The sequence below is a fragment of the Macrobrachium nipponense genome, chromosome 12, assembly GCF_015104395.2.
Source record: "Macrobrachium nipponense isolate FS-2020 chromosome 12, ASM1510439v2, whole genome shotgun sequence".
Taxonomy (NCBI): Eukaryota; Metazoa; Arthropoda; class Malacostraca; order Decapoda; family Palaemonidae; genus Macrobrachium; species Macrobrachium nipponense.
The window spans coordinates 7,831,390-7,851,459 of NC_087205.1; the positions used below are offsets into that span (position 1 = coordinate 7,831,390).

General features: G+C 37.8%; 1 protein-coding gene across 6 annotated transcripts in view; it reads left to right on the plus strand.

The window, feature by feature from the left end:
* The window catches only part of LOC135224320 (uncharacterized), a 26,297-nt gene extending 17,435 nt beyond the window's left edge, over nt 1-8,862 (plus strand). For all 6 annotated transcript variants that reach the window (XM_064263211.1, XM_064263213.1, XM_064263214.1 and 3 more), the window contains exons 3-7: nt 236-2,166; nt 2,536-2,655; nt 5,704-5,971; nt 6,562-6,742; nt 7,202-8,862. In XM_064263211.1, the coding sequence (XP_064119281.1) occupies nt 236-2,166; nt 2,536-2,655; nt 5,704-5,971; nt 6,562-6,742; nt 7,202-7,343 (2,642 nt within the window). In that variant the 3' untranslated portion in view covers nt 7,344-8,862. The remainder of the gene's footprint in view (nt 1-235; nt 2,167-2,535; nt 2,656-5,703; nt 5,972-6,561; nt 6,743-7,201) is intronic.
* Nucleotides 8,863-20,070: the final 11,208 nt, after the last annotated feature.

Sequence of the window (20,070 nt, forward strand, 5' to 3'; positions counted from 1 at the left end):
TCACTAATTTTTACAGTTCCGTTTCCAAAATAATCCGTTTGCTTTTTCGTTGCAATATAAAAAACGACTTTCGATCTCCACATTGGATCGAAGATTAATAAATTCTAAAACATCCTGACAACACAATGCATCTCAATTTCAGTAATAACTCTTATATCCCGATGAGAGGAAGAACTGTCATTAACCGTGACCTTCTGTGCTCCACCACCTGTTTTAACAGCTACATGAATTTCAGATGTAGGAATCGTGATGGGCGTCATAACGTTCGTGGGCAGCGTCGGCGTCCATGGTTGCCTTGCGGCAATGAAGCGAACTCACAGCGGGGCAGCAAGGCGTCTGACTCTGCTGGTGTTGACGTTAGTAGGCTCAGTCCTCTACACAACCTCCGTCCTTCTCTTGCCTACTCTAGCTGGGGGAAACACCTGCCCCGCTTCATCCAGCGCGTCTTCTGTGATATCAAAGCCTCACGTACCTCCTGACGTCAATTCTGAATTTTCTTGGAATGTAACTAACTCAGTACTTGACAGAGTTTCTTCACCACCCTCTGAAATCAAGATCAGCTCCACTGCAAAAGAGAATCCCCGGCCATCTTCAACAACGACCAGCAATCTGAGTGAAAATTCGAGTTTTTCATCCACTGCTCCAAAAGAGACAGAAAAGGGGCCAACTAGTTTACCATCCCCCAAGCCCTCAACAAATGACCAAGGAAAAATTTCAGGAAGCATTCTCACGACAACTTTGACAAAATCTGAATCAACATCAACTACTATAGGGAGCCCCACACAAAGTAGTAAAACTACATTAAACATAGTAGGTGCTCATGATGCAACAACGCTTCCAGAGCCACACGAAGCAGAAAAACCAAAAGATCAAGCCCAGAGTGAAATCACAACCAAAGTTGATAGTTCTCTAGACAAGACGACTGGCTTAAAACATTTCCAATCTGACACAAGCATGATACACAAGGGTACATTATCTCAGAAACCTGATGCTAGCAAAGTTTCTCAAACAAGTTTTCATAGTTTTCATAATGGTGATCAAACGCAAAACTCTGCTGAAAATATTAATGATACAAGTGCAAGTTCATCTGATGATCTTTTCTATTATTATGATGAAGAAGAAGAAGAAGAAGAAGAACAACCAAACTCTAAGGCTAAACCCAGTGCCGAGAGTTACAAACAAAACCATTCATTTAATGCACGTAAAACTCAACACAATTACAAAACACATGAAAATCCTTTAGTGGGACGACAACCAGAAATGCCTCCAGTCGTGGCAGTTAGGGAAAATAACAGGCTTGCAAACAGGGGGGGTTCATTTGATGATTATGCTGAAGGTTTGCCACTTGAAAGGATAAACAACAGAGATGAGTGGAGTAATGCCTTTGTTAAACCTGAATTAACCAATAAAGTGGAAGCTAGTAGAACGCTACATTTGCCCAGGCAACAAGCATCTCGTCTCCATTCAGCCCAGTACAGGGACCATGAAAACGGAAGATATTATGATCCTCATAGTAGAAACGGCTACCATTTGCAGAACCATCCACTTCCCAGAACCCATAGGAAATCCTCTGGTACCTTTGATGACCAGTATGAGCAAAGGAGAAAACGATCTGTAAACCCTTCACAAATGACAACCGGCGCAGAAAAGGGAAAAACGGAAAATTCTGATACAGGTGATGCGGAATCTAGGAATGTGACCTCTGTTGATAAGGCTTACATTCGAAGCCTGGCTATAAACATCGAGTCGCCCGTTGGCATCCAGACGGGAGTGGCCATTCTCCTTATCTTAGGGACACTAGCGAGCGCTGGAATAGAGACGGGAGTAGCTCAGCTCTGGCACTGTCACTCCCACGGATACGACGAAGGCGGAGTGAGCCAAGACATCCTGCACCGAACCATCACCCACACTTTTCAGTTTAGCTTCTACGCCGCCCACAAGACTTGGGCAGGGTTAACATCGGGAGCGTGGGTGATAGGCGGAGGAACCATAGCTGGACTACTGTGCCTCATGGGCGTGGATTCAGGCGTTTACAGTATACTAGGAGGCATGCAGCTGGCTCTAGGATTATGTGCTGTCATTTTGGTTTTGGTAATCCCAGTCCCATATGGATCAGTGGACCCACCGAAGACCAGAAGACCTCTCTCTCTTTATCTGGATGATGAGGTAAGTAACCCTTCTAAAACAGAACAACAATTATGTAACTGAATTACATATATATATATATATATTATATTATATATATATATATATATATATATATATATATATATATATATATATAATCAGACTCATTGACACGCGATAAACAAATAAATAAGTAAAAAATTAAATGGACGCACAAATGACTGACAAAAAATTAGAATACGGTGACCTTTTGAAAACCCACGCAACGTTAATTATAAAATGTGAATAGAATTAAGACCTCTTCACTTTTGTTGCAAAATAAGATTTCACCTAGAAATTATCCCGTATAACTTGGCTGTTAAGTAACAATGATAATCATAATATGTAGTGATGAGACTTACATTTCAGGTGCTACGCGAGGGAGTAAGGCGGCTTGCCTTCCACATCTGGATTCTGGCGAACGGATGCGTCTCTGCTCTGTCTCTCACCTTCGGCCTGTGGCTCATTCTGGAAGTGACGGGAGAACAGGTGAGACGAGAGAGAAATGGTTGAGAATAATAAGAAATAAGCCAGAAAGAAATGTAGAAATAAATGTTAGGATTAAGGAAGAGACTAAAACAGGTTCAGGCAAATAATGAGACTGAAAATATAGGAAACCGCACCTCGTAATAATTAGGAGAAACAGACGGCGTGATCAGATATGAGAGAGAGAACGGTGAAACGAGAGAACTTGAAAGCAAATCAGACTAAAAACAAGGAACAAGAGATGACAACAACAAAAGCAGCCACCACGCATGGAAACAAAAAGCCAAACTTTGAAAATTCGCGAGGATAAAGAAAGAGTATGATCGAGAAAGATAAGGAAAAGATAATCTTGAAACAAGTGACGGAGATGAATAAAACAAAATTGAAAAATCTTTTGAAACAGGAAAATGTAAATGATGAAAAAACAGGACTGAAAACAATTAGGTGGGAAATGAAACTTATGAGAAACAGGAAAGACAATTAAAAAAAAAAAGGTAGAACAAGGAAATGAGAAATGTTGAAAGTATGTGGAGAAAAATGGAGGCTTAAAAAATCCTTTCCATAAACTAGAATACAATATGATTGATGGAAATAATACAGAAACATTCTTTTGTGCATAAAATTAAGTTGAGAATCAAACCACGGGACAAACTGAGAGAAGAGAAGATACCGTATATAAAAATATAATGATACAACCAACTGAAACAGAGAGAGAGAGAGAGAGAAAAAAAAAGATCTCCGTCATAAACTTAACGACCTGAAGCGTTGCTTTATGGGGGACCCCCGAATTCCATAAAACGCAACGAACCGCGTAATTTTCTCTTCGTTTCTACCTACTTTTCGTTATAAGAGATTTAAAACGGAGGTTGCTCGTTTTCATTTGATTTTCATCCCGTAAAGCTGGTTGAAGCCTGACACAGCATTTGCCAAGATACACCTTATTTGGTATACGGTATCTCCCTCTTTTTTCATTATTATTTATTTATTTATTTATTTATTTATTTATTTTTTTTTTTTTTTTTTTTTTTTTACTTTTCGGTCCTAGGCTAGATACTGGTTTTGGCTTTTAGATCTAGAAAAATTAATAATTATTAACAGTACTTGACTGACATAATGCTGTCTATCAGGCAAGATGACTGGATGTCTTAAAACATTCGACCAACATTTGGTATCGAGCATATAGTAGAATTATTCCACTTAAATGTATAGGCTGATGGGACGGGCAATCCAGTCCCCTTGTTAAGCTCAGGCACAAGTAAAGAGAAGAAGATTGAAAAGTCAGGGAAAAGTAGGATTTAACCGAGATCCTTCATCTTGGTGGTCACGGCTTAACATCCAAAAGGGATAGTAGCTATACTCGCCTATTTGCAGGGTGGAGGATTATACGAGGCAGGAAAGGCCAGCTTAAAGGATTTGAGTTGTTAGTTTTCTGTAAAAGAAAACTATTGTGACGGCTTTGCCTCCCTGTCCGCCCTCAGATCTACAAAAAATAATAAATAAAATAAAATAAACTACTGAGGCTAGAGCGCTGCAAATTGGTATTTTGATCATCCACCCTCCAATCATCAAAAAATAACTAATTGCAACCCTCTAACTGCAGTCGTTTTTATTTTATTAAAGATTAAAGTTAGCTCTGTATCGTGCATCTGGCAGCTCTTTCCGGAGGCATGGGACGCACCCTCACTTTACCGTATCTGGTGGGCAACTGAAACTCTCCAGGTCATAGCTGATGATTTTATACAGCATTTTACGTTGTACAGAAAACTCGATAGCACCGGCGCATTTTTCACTTGTTTTATCTAGAAAATAATGATGAAAATCAGGAGATACAACAGGGAATTCCGTTGCCCATTGTCAGCGCCTTGAATATGAAATATCCCCTTCTACATCATTATCGCTAGGGACAAACAATGTCATCTATGCCATGTCTGGGAAAATATAGGAAATGGAAGAAATACATGCTAAAAAAAAACTAATAAATAATCCGTTCAACAATGTATTCGAAGTTCGACAAAGAGGACGGGACGAGAAGAGCATAAGATGTGTAGCAAAATCACACGTCATTCAAACTTAACCTACCTTATTTCCATGACCTTCCCAAACTCCCAAGCGTGGCCTTTCCCTCGGGCGAGCTATTTCAAGCGTGAAGCCTTCCATGCGCAAAATTTCAAAGTTGGTAACAAATCGCCTCTCACTGTTATTGAAAACTCTCACCAGTTTATATTAAATATTCTTAAGAATTATGTTTTCGAGTGGAAAAATATTGAATCTATTTTCATACCGTACTTATGTTGCTCATCTCCAGATAGTTAACGCTATTGTATTTCGTCGTATTCCGTAACAATGTTGTAGAACGTTAATTAAGTTAAGACCTTATCATCATTTTTATTCAGTTTGATTAGGGAAGAATATTAAACTAGCAGAATCAAACTCTTACATAACTGTTGTTTCCTTGCATGGTGATTCAGACGAGCATGGGAAAATGCTGATCCTTGCTATTAAAACCCGTACATGGAATATCTTAAAACCGTCATTGTTGAAATAGAAATGTCTCAAGTTATACATGAGACTGTGGACTGTTAAACCATTTCTATCTGAGTACATCTTTGATATATACATACATTATATATATATATATATATATATATATATATATATATATATATATATATATATATATGAATAACTTGATCACGAAGTATATAAAACGTGATGCTATGTATAAATAAGTTTTTTTTTTCTTCTTGTCAAAAACAACACAACTATATATATATATATATATATATATATATATATATATATATATATACATATACGTATATATATATATATATATATATACGTATATATATATATATATATATATAGTTTAAAAATTGCAGTGAATGCACGTGACTTCAATATCTAAGCAAATACCACAAGGAATATGACAGGCAGCAGAAGGTCAGCACTGACCATTTGCCTGTCATTTTTCTGTGGTATTCACTTATACAAAAGTGTATGTATGTACGTATAGTTTGTGTAAATTATTCAATGACGTCTATATTTCAGGGTCCAGCCATCGCGGCGCAGACAGGTGCCGTGTCGGTGTCACTAGCCTCAGAAAGCTTGACCTTGTGCTTTCAAAAGTGGCTCATGGCACGCGTGGGTCTCCAGGGCGTGATGGGCATCAGTGGCCTGGCCCTGATGACCCATCTGATCATGATGTGGGTCTGCGGTAATGTGGTCTTAGTGGTCATATCTTTCGCTGGACTTGGCATGGGCTTCGCGCTTCTCTGGGTCTCCGTCCGGCATAATGCTCTTCTTCTCGCTACTGTCAGTAAGTCTTTGGAAAAGCTCTTCAAAATCTGGAGCCGATATAAAGACATACCTACAACTACTACTACTCTGATTACATTGTGTACAGAATGCACACTGGATTCATGTTTACTAATTTAAAGTCTTTTATCAAAGAAAAAAAATTTTTTTTTTTTTTTTTGACAATTAAAACAAGGAGAATACACTCGCCTATTGGCATTAAACATTCAGTTATGTTAAATACTTATCATAAAGTTTGTCTTAGTTTTGTTCATTTATGAAATTACTACCTTGTACTTCACCCATAGATGGTAGAGAGAGAGAGAGAGAGAGAGAGAGAGAGAGAGAGAGAGAGAGAGAGGGGCCCCAAATCACGAACTTACTTTCATAACAGAGATATCATCCAAAACTACTACCCTATACCTCACTTCTAAACATCAGTCATACTTTTAGAGAGAGAGAGAGAGAGAGAGAGAGAGAGAGAGAGAGAGAGAGAGAGAGAGAGAGAGAGATACCCAAATCACCAACTTGTTCTCATGACAGAGTCGTGTCTTCCAAAACGGACAAAGAAAATAAAACTAATAAAAAAAAAAAAACTTTCTTTTCTTGCAGGCGACCAGGAACGAGAATCCTGGGCATCCTGGTGGTGTTGGCGGGTAGGGGTGGGAGCCGGGGCCATTGTATGGGGGTCCTGTGTGGACGCGAGGACGTCTTTGTCGCTGCTTTTCAAACCGGCTGCGTTTATAGCCGCTTCAATCGCCTTTGTCGTAGCCGCGGCAGCTGTCATGACCAGGTGAGGAACATGAGCGCAGCAGGTCCGGTGAGCGAATCTTCATTGTGAGAGAGAGAGAGAGAGAGAGAGAGAGAGAGAGTTGCAAGGATTAGGATGTCTCAGAGACTTGTTAGTCCATCCGAGGAGACATCGCATGCTCACTTATCTGTAGGAGCAGGCTTTACTGTGCATTCACAGTGTCCTAATGATTTTGTCTAGCATTCTTTTAAACAGAGAGAGAGAGAGAGAGAGAGAGAGAGAGAGAGAGAGAGAGAGAGAGCCCTTCAAATAACATCTCATTGTTTTTAATGGGTCTTCTTTTTCAAGTATTTGTTCCTCTGTAGTATAGCTTGTGAGGTTGCGGGTATAGACACTCAATAATAATATAATAATAATAATAATAATAATAATAATAAGTTAGTCCTTCTAAAACACAAAGGGATGAAGGAAACGATAATAAAAGTAATAATGTCATTGCAGGAGTCAAGGCAAGACGCGACGAAGGATCTACCACACGCTCGACCTTGATATGGCTGCTGACGACGACGAAGACGATGAAGAAGAGGCTAACGAAGACGATTGGTTGGTGAAGAGGGCGAAGAAGGAGGGAATAAATCTATGACTTGAAGAAAGGCGGTGAAAGTTCCGTGAAAAGGAAAATCTAAAAAAAAAAAAATTGACAGAAACAAATGTCCTCGTGATGATTTAATCTGACGAACTATAAAGGACTGAAGAGAGAGATGAACTAAAAATAATAATGAAAAATAAAATAAGATAAGGTAGAATTAAATAAATAAAAAAGTGGTCCAGTTGCCTTTAAAATCAATCCATAACTTATAAAGGTATACTTATGACAGGAGGTAAACATAATAGATACTAGTAAATATATATTCCGTTTAACTTCGCTGACGAGTGTAAATACTACTAACTGGAACAGAACACAGAGTGAACTACTATAAGCTGTGAGGATGGAATGTAAATAGCAAGCCTTAATCAGGGCTCTAAGAACCATTCATTAAAAGACTGGTAATGTGCAAAGAAAGTCGATGTGAATGAAGTTGTAATCATATCGTTCAAGTGAACACTTGAGGACATACGAGGAGCATGTCTACCGAAAGGAAAATTCACTCATTAAATATGACTATACAAGGTAAAAAAAAAATGTTAAGAAATTATGTATTCGTGTAAAAAAAGAACTGCCGAAGAATCGCAGAATATCGACAGATCTGGAATTCATCTGTCTTGCCTTCGCAAACCGGAAGTCAGTTTCTTCAATTCGGTGTTCAACACGCTATCAAATATAAGAAGAAAACTTCCAATGTTAATGCCGACTAAAAAAAACAGAGCAAAACCATCGCCAGTAACTGTGGATAAAAAAAATAGACAATATTTCTGTAGAAATAAGTGATATTTACTGTCCTTGAGCGAGCTTTTTCAAACGCCTTTTCAAGGGTATAGGAATGGAATATCTTCACGATAGTTAACTTTGGAAAAAAACAAATGCAATCGTCCCCGGAGATGTTTATAGTGCCAGGTCAGTGAACGAAGATCGAGACTGTCTTCTTTGAAGAGATAAATGAATGAATTTAAGTGTATTCAGCCGTCAAGTCTTATACGAGTGACCTGTCTCAAAGACATTTAAAAGTTTTTTCAGGTTAAATATGTAGGACTGGGATTTTTTTTTTTTTTTTTTTTTTTTTTTTTTTTTTAGAAAACATGTGATAGCGGAAATGATTACAGAGTTTAATTCTCCTTAATCAAAATGAAAACGGCCTTGGAATCGAGACCGAAGATGGACGTACTGTTGGAATTTCCGGGAAATAAGGTAAAAATGTTCCCAGCCATCGTTCCAGTATAATAAAGAATTCCTCCCTTCTCTCTGCCAAGCAAAGGTATCAAGGGAAAGGTGTTCATCAAACGTACTTTAAAGAAAGTTTATTTTGAATGGCGTCTACACGACGCTTGTTTTCAATTCCTCTCGATTGTTTTATGCTTTTTTTTTATTATATTTCTCTCAGCAATTTTTCTCGTTGATTTGTTTTATGATTACATCTTTTTTACGAACTGTACTTAATATATTGTTGTAGTCTAAGGAAAGTGATAATCATAATGTTGGAAATGGTAATAAAAGTTACTTTTTAGTGGGCGTTTTCCATTTAACAGTACCCAAAGGAAGTATTTTACAACAACAACAACAACAACAACAACAACAACAACAACAACAACAACAACAACAACAACAATAATAATAATAATAATAATAATAATAATAATAATAATAATAATAATAATAATAATAATAATGAACCAAGGAACCTCCGTAACGAGGCTACGATATTGACAATTAAAAGCCACAGTAGTGGATACTGCTCCGTATCCCTCTTCAGTCCTACCATCAGTGGGACTGGGGATACGGAGCAGTATTCGAAAGTCTCTCCTACTCATTTTTAGCATTGTACAAAAATATATTTTTAACACTATTGTGGCTTTTAACTGTCAATAACAATAATAACAATTTTAAATTCAATGTTTCGAAAAGCCATCTGAAAATCATCGTATGTAATGCTAACTGTGAGTAGACGTAAGTTTAATATCAAAACACATTACAGTATTATCCCTTCCCGCCACCCACAGATATTCTTATACAATACACTGTAGATTACTCGTTCATGCAGGCGTGAGTCATCTAAAAAGGATTTGGCGGCGATTATGCTACGCCCACAAACTTGAACTCAGTCGTTTTACGTCGTTGTTTAACGAATTTAAATAACATCGGATATAATACTACAATCTTATTTACAAGTACGTGAAAAAACGCGTCTCTCCTGCTCTTAAAATTGCTAAATGAATAAACACGGAAATGCAATAAATACAAATAGTTCGACGACAGACTGCAAACAAATAGAAAGGAAGAGGAGGAGGAGTAGGAGGAGGAATTCTACCTGAGGAGGAATCAGGCGAGGGGTAGGGTGTGAGGAAGTGGGATTAGAACGGACCCTAGAGACCTCTAAAGGGGTAGGCGAGGGCTCACGATGCGTCAAATGGACCTCATAGTTATTTGTGAGAGTTGGAGAACTGCATTTACCTTTGTTTGAGGTACCTGGGCCCTTATTTTCTTTCTCCATATCCTCCCCGCATCAATACTTGCCTTCTGACCTCCCCGCTCCCCGCATCCTCTCCCCCCACTTACCAACCCACCTATAACCTAAACCAAGCCATGCCCCTCTTCATATAATGGTCTCGGCGTTTTAAAATATCTGTAAATTCTAAGCACCGAACGACGTCTCCTATGGAAACAAACTAATCATCATCATTATCTATAATATCATTACTAAAAAGCATCGTAGACGAGTCACAAGCGATGGAAGGAACTAATATGAAAAGTTTCAAAGATATTTTTCCTAATACTGAAGTTATACAAATTGCTCGGATTGTTTAAAACTGGAATAAAACGAAGACATTACGAGCCATTAAATTAGCGATGTAACATTTACTTTGATCAGATATTTTGTGCAAATATTAATAATACCGTGCAAAAGGACTGGTTATTAATTTTCTGTAGCCATTTGCTACAAGGTAGGTATATACTTTCTTCACCGTTATGGAAGCGGAACTTGAGAGTAATCCAAGTTTACATACAACAGTTGAAGAAAAACAAGGCGTGATGGGACCTCCAGCTTATTCGGGACGTGTGCAAGATTTTCCCCTCATGCATAACTTGTAAACATCATATTCCTAACTTAACGTGAAGTGAAGTGCTCTTCGAAATTGAAACTCATACTTAGTACTACTTGTACTACCAACAAGGATCAACTAAAAAGAAGACAAATTACATACGTTCAGTATACTCTCAGTTATAAGTGAAAACATTGCCTAAATTTAGTATACCAAATAAATTAAAACGTGCTAAACTCTACAGTCAAATAATAAATATGCTAAATTTGATTAGAAATCTTTTTCTGTACTGTTTAACATGCACAATATTTACTTTTTAAATTTTTATTCTAATTAATAAATCATAAATATCCTATCCTATAGTCAGCAAATACAAATCAAACTTCCAAACGCAATCAGAAGTGAAGACCTATATTACTGAGCTCTTGGTATTTGGTATATTGTGTTTGTTTATTTCTCTTACTTCTGGGAATCACGCATGTCGCATCTGCTTTCTGAGAAAAATCTCGGTGCAATAAGTTACATGATATACAACGCATTTCGACACAAAAGCAGAAGCATTAAGAGAGAGAGAGAGAGAGAGAGAGAGAGAGAGAGAGAGAGAGAGAGAGACCATGATAACGTTGTCCTTCTGTGTTTCTCTAAGTACATATCCATGTGGTTACCGCGTAAACACATATACCGAAGAGGTAAACGCAAGGGTAAACATAACTCCCATGACAAATAAACAACGCACACGTTTTTGGAAGGGAAAGAAATAGTTTTTGAGTATACAAAAAAATGCACAAATGATACACGATACTCATTATATCACATACACCTGTAGATTATATACAGTACAAAATGTTGAAGGGATGTAGCAGTCATTACGTTAATGTATGACAATAAACAAGTGATACAAGTAATGAAACAATCAGTGTAAACAGCACTTGCGTCGTTAATCTAGCTATAATTTAGCAGTTAGAAGATTCACCAGAAGGTCCCCTAAAATTTTGAAAGAGAATAATCTCTTGATGAAAGGGGATGCAACTTTTATAATATAAATACACACACACACACACTCACACACACACACACACACACACACACACACACACACATATATATATATATATATATATATATATATATATATAATATAGATATAAAGATATGTGTGTGCGCGTGTGTTATCATGGGCTCTCTCTCTCTCTTAGCACGTCATGCTTTTGTGTCGAAATGGGTTATTGTATAACTTATTGCATCTCAGGAAGCAGCCGAGACATGCGACTCCCAGAAAAGGAAAAAAAAAAAAAAAAAAAAAAAAAAAAAAAAAAAAAAAAAAATATATATATATATATATATATATATATATATATATATATGTGTGTGTGTGTGTGTGTGTGTGTAATATACAGGAAATTATTGTAGGCTCGATGCGTAGCCTTTTGAACTATTCAGAAGTGTGTTTCGGTTTTCTTCAAAGTAACGTGTATACATATGTTCTACTGCGTATGAACGAATGTTTGTTGACAGAGATTGAGTTGTTTACAAGCTGCATAACTTGTCATTGTCATTTCCTTATTAAGTCTCCCCTAACTTTCGTGAATCATTCACTCCATTTGCACTCGGGATTCATTGCGACCTGACCTGGGGTTATGGTTTTCTTTATTCAGTACTTTTTCTTTTATTTCTACCACCAGCCTTTCTCTGGCAGTACTCGAATATCATTATTTCTGGAACTGTACAGCAAACAAGATATTTTAACACGCCGCGCATTTTCCCATTAACGTGAACGATAAAGCGGACGTGACATTTCATGCGTATGATCTAGAATTCTCTCACATCATGGAATTATTCATCTTGATCACTCACCACTGAACGCGCTTTTGACATATAGATTAAAGGCTCTGACACACAGACCAACTCCAGCTGCTGTGAAACTCAAGAGAGTCCAGCTGTTTGCAATCTAAAGTTCTACGAAGATTGTAAAGTAGTTTGTGGAAAACTGCCGAAAGGCGAAATCAGAAATAACGGGATTATCTCAACCCTTATGGCCGACAGGGATAGCGTGACTCCAAGGCACAAAACTGATGAGCCTTTCGCTGACAGGGTAAGAAGGAGCCCTTGAGAAACTTTGTGATCTCGGGTAGGGTGGCTGCTGCACGGTCCTTCTAGACCATTGGTGGCTGGGTGGTCGCAGGAGGTCTTCATTCAGCCGATTCCCTCCCTCAACCTTCCCTAGCATCAACAAACAAACTCCCCTAACCGCCTTCCCATCCCCTTCCCCACCACCGATAATATCATCAGCGACTGGAATGTCCCTATCCTCGACTTAATCTCTGAGGTCTGAACTTGCTTTGCTTAGTTTCCCCTGAGCAGCGGGGAAGAGTAAAGGCTCAATACTCACGCCGATCCCATTCCCTTAAGAGATACTACTCGAGTGAATTTCATCGCGATGAAATTATTCACTGTGCTGTTGTTATTCGTGAACGTTATTCTGATATTGGTTGATGGAGCGTGTGGACATCCCAAGTCTTGGCTAACGACCACCACAAAACGCCCCAAACCCAAACCAAGGCAGAGGCCAAAACGCTCGGTTGATAACTGGGACGTGACTTATTATCCCGGGCTCACGGCAGAATACAAAGATGACCTAAAGTTCGAACAGTTCGAGAAATTTATACAGGAAGAGAGGGAGAACGCGGAGGGCCAGGAAGAGGAGGCGATGCTATCACTCCTGAAGGAGGAGAAACACGAGCCCCCCGCCACCGAGGAACCCGTCAAATTTGCCTTTCAGAAACGTGTCGTGTTTCAGCTTAAAAACCCAAATCAAGAGACATACGGTGACATCAAGTTTCGGCAAGGACATCCTGTATTTGAGCCTCATCTCGGGCATCCGGGAACTGGACATCATAAGTTTTTCAAATTCAGTTCAGTCGAGAAAGCACACAAACCACATTATGGGGAGGCAAAACATTTGCTATTGAACTCTGGTACTTCTAACATGCACAATATTCCCCGAGGAATTATAAAGAGACTCCTCTTAGATGAATCAGCGTCACGCCCATGTGATGAACGTCAAGAATTTGAACTGAAACCGCCAGTTGATAATACATTAGACGGCGGCTATTCGATGCATCACGACGCAAACGTCAACTTTCTCCGACGGCTTCAAGAAAACCGCGAAAATAGATACCAAGACCTTCTGAAACACCTACTAGACCAACAAGATCAGATCAGCGAGCAAAACTTGAAGTTCTTAAGAATTGAAAATGAAGAGCAAAGTCACGGTTCAGTCGGTGAAAATGAAGACAAAAGCGTCAGTGAAGAGGGCGATAATGAAGGCGAAAATGACGAAAGTGACGAGGGAAATGAGATTGAAGATGGTAATGACGACAGTGAAGATGAAGACTAGTTTTAATAAAGAGTCAATTAGACTGGAACAAGAGCTCCATGAATACGACGCATAACCCAATTATAAGTCAGCGTGAATATTAAATGAATGCCTCTTGCAGCATCAGGTGTGTCGTTAGTGAATGTGCTGTGCCGGAAGAATCCTATAATTAGTGAGCCTCAGCCATTCCTGAAGTGGTTAGCTAGTTGTTGATTTCTGAACCTTTGTGCGTTTTCAGCTTTGTTGTGTGCGCGCGTGTGTGTGTGTGTGTGTGTGTGTGTGTGTGTGTGTAAAAATAATTTACACCGAAAGGAATTATAGCTGATAAGTGCCAGGATTCGAACCTATGCCTATTGGGAAATCCCAGTTTCCTTTGTATCAAACAAAAGAGGGATGTATTCGCGTCGGTTAAAGCGAATCCAGTATTAGGAGTATGCATGTGGGCGCGTGTGTAAGCATGAACACTTGCGTATGTACATGCAGAAAGAGAGAGAGGGGGGCGGGGAGGCACTTCATCAAATAAGATTGGTCAAACTTAATCGATCGTGGCGACTGCTGAAAATCTGTTTCTGAGACAAGAGATGGTGAATGTTGACAAGCTTCCATGTTCGTGACCACATGAAGACGCTCGTAAAATAGTAAAAAGAAAAGAAAATCCCTACTGTTTACAGCATCATTATAACTCAAATAAAGGAAAATAATCCACGAAGCGACTGCATTCTGCATTCCACATTCATGACATTAGTATATAAAATAATGTGTAAGTTTGAGAAAAACGTCAGTGATAGGCAATCTACGTATGTCATTGAGCTTGCAATATGTCAATTTCGTCATTCTCTGTATTTTGCTAATATGTATATGACTGATTGTTGTATTCATCTTACATGCTAAAACATTATTCGGCTTATTATTGCAATAAATCATACTTGCTAAGATATTCCTCTTATCCTTGCCCCATAAGAACGAAATTAACATTATGAAGAATAGACTTCATTTTCATGTTTTTTATTTAACCCCGGCCCGTTATGAAATATGAAAAATGCAAGGAAACAAAGAAGAGGGTTTAATCCCAAAGTAAGCAACAGACCGCCTCTTGAAGGATGGTAGGTTATGAGACGCAGGGAAAACAAAATCGATTAAAAGTTCCAAAGCTACCTGGAAGCAAGGGAAAGGAGTTACTTATGACGTCATCATACGCCCCATCATGTTCGAAGGTACATTATTTACTTTCATAATATTGTTAATTAAGCGCCCGAGTGGTGGCGTGATCGGTATGGTCTTGACCTGCCACCTCGGAGGTGGCCGCGAGTTCGATTCTCGAGCATTTCACTGAGGTGTTAGAGATGTGTATTTCTGGTGATAGGAGTTCACTCTCGACGTGGTTCGGAAGTCACATAAAGCCGTTGCTCCCGTTGCTGAATAACCACTGGTTCCATGCAACGGGAAAACACCAGACAATTATGTAATATTGTTATTGCTATTATCCACTGAACAACAACCACCTGCGATGATGGAAATGTATAGAGGAGACGGACTCAACAGAATACTCAAAATATAAGTAAATTGTTCATAATGTTTGTTTGTTATCCAGCTTGCCTTATGAAGAAGGAGAGGGAGGTGAAAGTGTGGATGGCCCAACTATGCACATACACCAGTTGAGAGATTTATTGGATTTAATTGCCATTGAGTGAGAGAGAGTCTAGGGATACACAAGCGTGACGTCACAGTGACGAAAGTGCAGAGTCTGAGCAAGGCAAAACATGACTCCAACTGTACCCGTTTAAGCTGATAATGCTTCTCAACGAGATGAAAGATGAATTGCAAAGAAAATACTGTGGAATAATGCAATGGGGAGAAGCAACAAGGCGTTGATCTGACCTCCAGCTTACTCTGGATGTGTACAAGATATTCCCCTCACGCATTAAGTTGTAAAAATTTTGCTCTCAGCTTTTAGCGTAAATTAAGATACGCTAAATCTTCGGTCAAATAGAGACTTGTTTCACCAACGAAAATGATAATAAATATGCTATATTTTATTAGAACTAATTTTTCTGTACTGTTTAACATGCACATAATTTATTTTTCATATTTCCATTCTCATACCTAAATCAATCATAAATATCCTATCCTAAAATTTCTGTAGCTTTACCTCAACGCGGACTAGGCCTACCTCCCTCCCCCAACAACAACTACAAAGTAAATTAGCTTAAGCGAAAAAATCTAGCAGTGTCATCTTCCGTGATTCCGACTCTATGGCGTGTCATCTGCATTTATGCAAGATAAATAATTTGGAAGAAATGGCCCAGGGACGAAGTCTGGAGAGAGGATATGAGAGGGCTCTGGTGTGGGTGAGGAGGGGTTGGAGTGAGCAGATCTGAGCACAAGTTCGATGTAGCCATTCACACACACACACACAGATATATATTATATATATATATATATCTATATATATATCTATATATATAGTATATATATATCTGTGTGTGTGTGTGTGTATGCGTTTTCCGAGATAAATATAACTGTAAGTTACAGAAACACAGTTAGGGTGTTCCGGCAAAGACCCAGATGAAATGCAGACGGACGCGAATCGCGGCCAGGCAGTTGCCCCCTTTTTCCCCCTTCTATATAGCGTGTGGAGATCTATAGATGGTCATGGCCACATATATGTTTATGGGCATGACTGCCCAAAACAAGACCGGTTTACCAAGAGTAGCTTGTCAATGAAGTTACTAATGCTCTTATGACCGACATTCCAGCTACGCTAATTTTACAGCACGTCCTATAAGCATGACTGAATTAAAATAAAAGAATAAATAAAACGTAACTCGATTAGTAATGACAACCATGAGAATATGTCTATGTTACAAAAGTAACTGTAAAACAATTGCAAGAAACAGATGTTAACAGTTAGCCTACCTCAAGGCCTGCTAGACCGACCCATCGCTCTGACCATTCTGACACATCTGTTGATAAGTAGTACTCGTGTTCAGGGCATTTTGTATAAAATGATACCACACCAGATATAATGGGCTAATTGAAATAAAAACGTCATTATTATTTCAACCACACTCACTGTCAGCCTCGGGACTCTCTTGATAGGCATATACACTTATTTTCTTCAGCTTATGTAAATCTAATGCGAAGCCCAGATTGAAAACTCAGGTCTAAATATGTCTAAATATGAAGTACTTTACTTACTAATGAATAACAACAACAATAATATAATACTTTCAATAACTTATATCTAAAGTTTGAATTACTTTCATTGATTTTTTTTTACGAATAAAAGTAATAACGAAGTTTAGAAATTTCATTCGAATTAACCGCCTTATAACTCAAGTCCTTTAGCAACGATTAAATAAATAAAAGAATGAGTAAATAAAATACAAGAACACACTAGCGATCATCATAAATCTTCAAATAGATATCTATTTATGGAAGACTTTTCATTCCCATATCGACCTAAGGAGTTCTTTTATTACCACGGTGGTAAAGAAAACCACTCGATAATAGTTCGATTCACAACTTTTCGGTTTCTGTTAATTTATATTTCAAGTCACTAAGTCTTGACTACACATGAAAGAAATATGGTTTATTTTATGAGAGTATAATAAATCAAATAGCGCAGTTTTAGTGGTTTTAATAGTTGCTGTATTTCGTTAAAGCGTACACAATCCACTATTAACCATAAAGAAAATGCTGCGAAATTAAATGTTTTTAGTCTTGGTAAGATTACGAAACTGATATTGAAGAACAGTAGAAAGAAAATATAAAGTTATCTTGAAACAAAATAAAAAAACTAATATAAAATACAACCTATTAACTGAATAAATTAAAACAACTAATTAAAATACAGATATGCAACTAAGAAGCAAACCTTTATCGTGGTGTCACTGCATTTTTATAGGTGAGCATTGCTACATAAGACGATCATTAATTCGACGTTTTTGAGAGAGAGAGAGAGAGAGAGAGAGAGAGAGAGAGAGAGAGAGGAGAGATGAGAGGGAGAGAGAGAGAGAGAGACAGAGAGAGAGAGAGGGGGGGGGGGGAAGTTGGGGGAGGATTAGTATTCAGTTTCATGATTTTGGTTTGGATATCTTATGAACTTTTATTCGATATTGCTTTCAGTTGCATAGCTATGTATTATCATAAGAACTTTGTAATTATGCGTCTATTGCATGATTAATGAGATACAATTCTAAACTGTGAAATGTCTGGTAACAACCCAATTGCATTTATTATTAACAGTAAAACGTTGTGGTTCTCGTCAGGATTAATACTGGTTATCGTCTTCACAGCGCCAAACCACGTTAAGACCACTGGCTTCAATTTTGAATGTTTAGCCTAATCATCTGACGACCTTCATCTAACTAGAGCTTCTACAAAACAGACTCGGGGTAGTGTGCTGTTGCTTATTACATAATTAAATGTAGAAAACAGGAATATCTCCACAAATGTGCCTCACTACAATGATTAAGTATTAACGATGACAGTAGTGACTACGACAGACGTGCTAGAGATGAATCAAGAGTAGCGTTAAGAATTTCTAAAGCACCTATTTCATTACTCTTTGGGCCATCCAGTGGTAAAAAGATGCCGTATTTGCTTCCTCTTGTTTAAAATGCCCTTCTTTTACTCTAAGTTTAATTTTATTATAATTTTAAACTATAATTAATTTCATCCACGCTACACTGCATCTTATTACCGCATGCGGGCCAATCTACTAAGCCTAGTGTAATTATATGGCTTACCTCTGTTCTTCGAAACAAGTATGTACATTCAAACAACTGCAAAGAAATAACCGAGAGTGAGGGTAGTGTCTCACTGACCTCACCTACGTCTACGTAGGATTAAGATGCCTTTCAGTTCTTCGTCCTCTACATAATGGTTCAGATTGTAATATATGCACCAAAACATTGTTTCATTTCATTGTGTTCACATCCTATATATAGGATGTAGTTCTTTAATGCTCAGATTTTTATTTTATTCTTCACGTTCTTCTTCGCAGTATGCTGTTCTGATATTGTCGATCCTTGGCTTCTACACTACCTATTGTGGCTGACTGATCGTTACCTTATGCTTTTCAAGTAGAATCTAATCGTACACATCACATCTCTTTACTTGGTCGCTATATTCATTCGGATTCCCAAAAAAATGGGTGCTACGATCTCCCCTTAAAATTCATTATCACTCCACAACACGTCTTACGTCCACTACAGGGTTTGCTTAACTAACGTAGTGTTGTTAGCTAAACCTATACATGCGACGTCCTTACAGGTCGAAAGTAACATCTAAGCCAGGTCCTGGAGTTCGCAGGTTTCGTCCAATCACTGACTTCACACACTTAGAGCAGGAAGATATCTTTAGACGTACTCGAAATTACTTGCAGTTTCCGACGGTCATTCACTATAATGGTCACTGGTAACTTGAACAGAGAACCTTACATACATACATTATATATATATATATATATATATAATATATATATATATATATTTATATATATATATATATATATATATATATATATATATATATATATATATAATGTCGTCCACGATTACTGTTGTAGATTACCATCACTTGAATATAAACGGCAGTTCATATTCAATTGGCCCATTGGCCATTATACTGATGGTCATAGCAGCAAAACCTAGGCCATCGTTAATCTTCTGTCCCGTAGTTTAGGAGAGCTGTTGATATTGGGTCAAAACAATTGAATCTGACTTCAAGAATTAGAAACCTTAACAATATTAGAAGAGCAACATTGTAACAATGATCTTTTTTCTCCCGTTACGAAATATTGTACAAAACCCCTATCAGTCCGGCAAGAAATATTGTAAAACCAAATAATTGTCACCCGGTTACGTCGAAGCTCATTAACAACCGACAAAGAGACTGCCTCAAGTTTTATTAAACCGAGATTATAGAGTTTAAGTTTAAATTTTAGTGTATCACCACTCCTTATATTGTGGACTACCGTTCTTAAGATGTCTGACAGTCTAAAATTGTGTACACCTTATTCTCGGACGTCACATTCTTTTTAATACTTAGGATATTATTATATTATATATATATTATAATAGGATATATATAGTATAGTATATATATAATATATATATATGTGTGTATATATATATATATAATATATATATATATATATATATATATATATATTATTAACAGCCGACAAAGACACTGCCTCAAGTTTTTATTAAAACCAGAGAATTATAGATTTAAGTTTAAATTTTAATGTATCACACTCCTTATATTGTGGACTACCGTTCTTAAGATGTCT